At 37.3% G+C, this 1776-nt stretch overlaps 1 protein-coding gene across 1 annotated transcript in view; it reads left to right on the top strand.

The window, feature by feature from the left end:
- The window catches only part of LOC112549371, an 8649-nt gene that overhangs the window by 1692 nt on the left and 5181 nt on the right, over positions 1 to 1776 (top strand). The window contains exon 3 of the mRNA XM_025197637.1: positions 339 to 424. Coding sequence (XP_025053422.1) covers positions 350 to 424 — 75 coding nt within the window. The 5' untranslated portion in view covers positions 339 to 349. The remainder of the gene's footprint in view (positions 1 to 338; positions 425 to 1776) is intronic.

Here is a 1776-nt window from a genome sequence, read left to right on the forward strand (position 1 = left end):
GGGAAAGAAGTATCTGAAATTTTAAACTTCTTGACTCTGGACTAACCTTCCAGAAAAAGTGGGTTGATATCCCATCTCTAAAAATGTTTAAAACTATGCTGGACAAAAACATGGAGATCTACAATTGAAAACTGGCTTTGACTGGCAAAAAGAAATGGACCATTTCTAACTTCGATGAGTCTGTTCAATCCATAATAATGTTGAGTCATCCAGTATCTGATTTTCGGCATTTGATTATTCCTCTTCACATTTGTCTAATTTCCTCCCACCCATCTATCTCTTTCTCTAGCCCCTTAAGTGCCAACATTCAAACTGAAGTGATTTTCTTTTTTTTCCAGAGCAGAATCAAATGAATCAAACTGAAAATGATAAGCCACATAGTGGCCATGAGGAAAAGAAACAGTTATTCCTTCCCAATTGGAAAGTGAGTATTTTTGCGTCGTAAAAGTGATCTGTTATATTGTTTACTTTTGTTTACCCTTAACCTTTTTTGCCAAAATTGGCTAAGTGCTTCTACAACACCTAATTATTGTCTGTTGAAAAGCTCTGTAATTTATAAAAATGCTATCAAAATAAAAGAGCAACATAGGTCGCTCTTTTATAGAACGTGTCCTTCAAGATCTGCACAATGTTTACACTCTTTTTCTGATTCACAAAAGTACATTTGAACTTGAAAAAAGTTCTGTAGTAGAAAAGATCTAGAACTCAGAAGTCACCATTTAAAGCTCAGTATTTTGGGGCATATGTAAGATATTTGAGTTATTTCCCTTTATACTGAGGAAATCAATTCTGGCAAGTGTATAGTGTAAGTTGGCAGATGTTGACTTCTGAACAGCCATCAATGTAATGGTGTATTTAGCCTTTATTTATAAGATGTTGTTTGCCTATTATAATCTACATTACAATTTTACTTTTAACCATTATTGTACTTCAACACACCTAATGCACTGCATAAAAGAGACTTGCAAATACATTTAGTTAATAAAGGGGAAATTTTTCAAAAGCACATTTGGAAAGTGAGGTACTTGACTTTCAGTGAAAGCCAAAAATATTTGGCTGCCTACCTTCTCTTTGTGCCTCAAAACAACCTCTCCTTCTTAATGGCCATCAGTCTTAATGAAACCTGAGTGGAAAGCAGCATTCTCTCACAGTGCTTGCCAAAAGAAATTGTACTGAACCAAAAAGTCATTCAGACAAACCAAGAAGTCATTCTTTTCAGTCACGTTCCCAGCTGGATCATTCTACCTGCAATACTTTCAGAGAAATGCAGTCTCATTAATGCTGCTTTGTAATCAAATCCAATCCAAAAGTATGTATGTAAGGTTCTCATGTAAGGTATGTAAGGTCCTCAACATTTCTCATGAGTTGTATACTATGTACAATGGCATGCAGTGTAACATATTCAGAGACTGCACACAAAATGTATGTAATGGTATATATGTGATGCTGAGAAAGCAGCATGTTTTTAGCATTTAATGGCTTTTTAGGAGAGTGTCCTAACAACAGCCTGGACACCTAGTAGTCATCTACAAGTGCTTAGTCTTATACCAGAGGCATAACTGGCTAGTACTCTGCCCTGGGCAGTGGCAGCACATGGTGCAGAGGCACCATCCTGAGGCTTGCTGCTGTTGCAGGTGTAGTGGGGAGGAGGGTGCAACATGTGTGTCTAGTGAACAAAAAAACTCTGATTTTCAGTGGCAAAATAAGAGGTGACATTTCCCAGTTCCACCCCCCACCTCTACAGCAGGAAACTTCCAACCATTCATTCCTCTTGCA

Source organism: Alligator sinensis, unplaced genomic scaffold (assembly GCF_000455745.1).
Source record: "Alligator sinensis unplaced genomic scaffold, ASM45574v1 scaffold240_1, whole genome shotgun sequence".
Lineage (NCBI taxonomy): Eukaryota > Metazoa > Chordata > Crocodylia > Alligatoridae > Alligator > Alligator sinensis.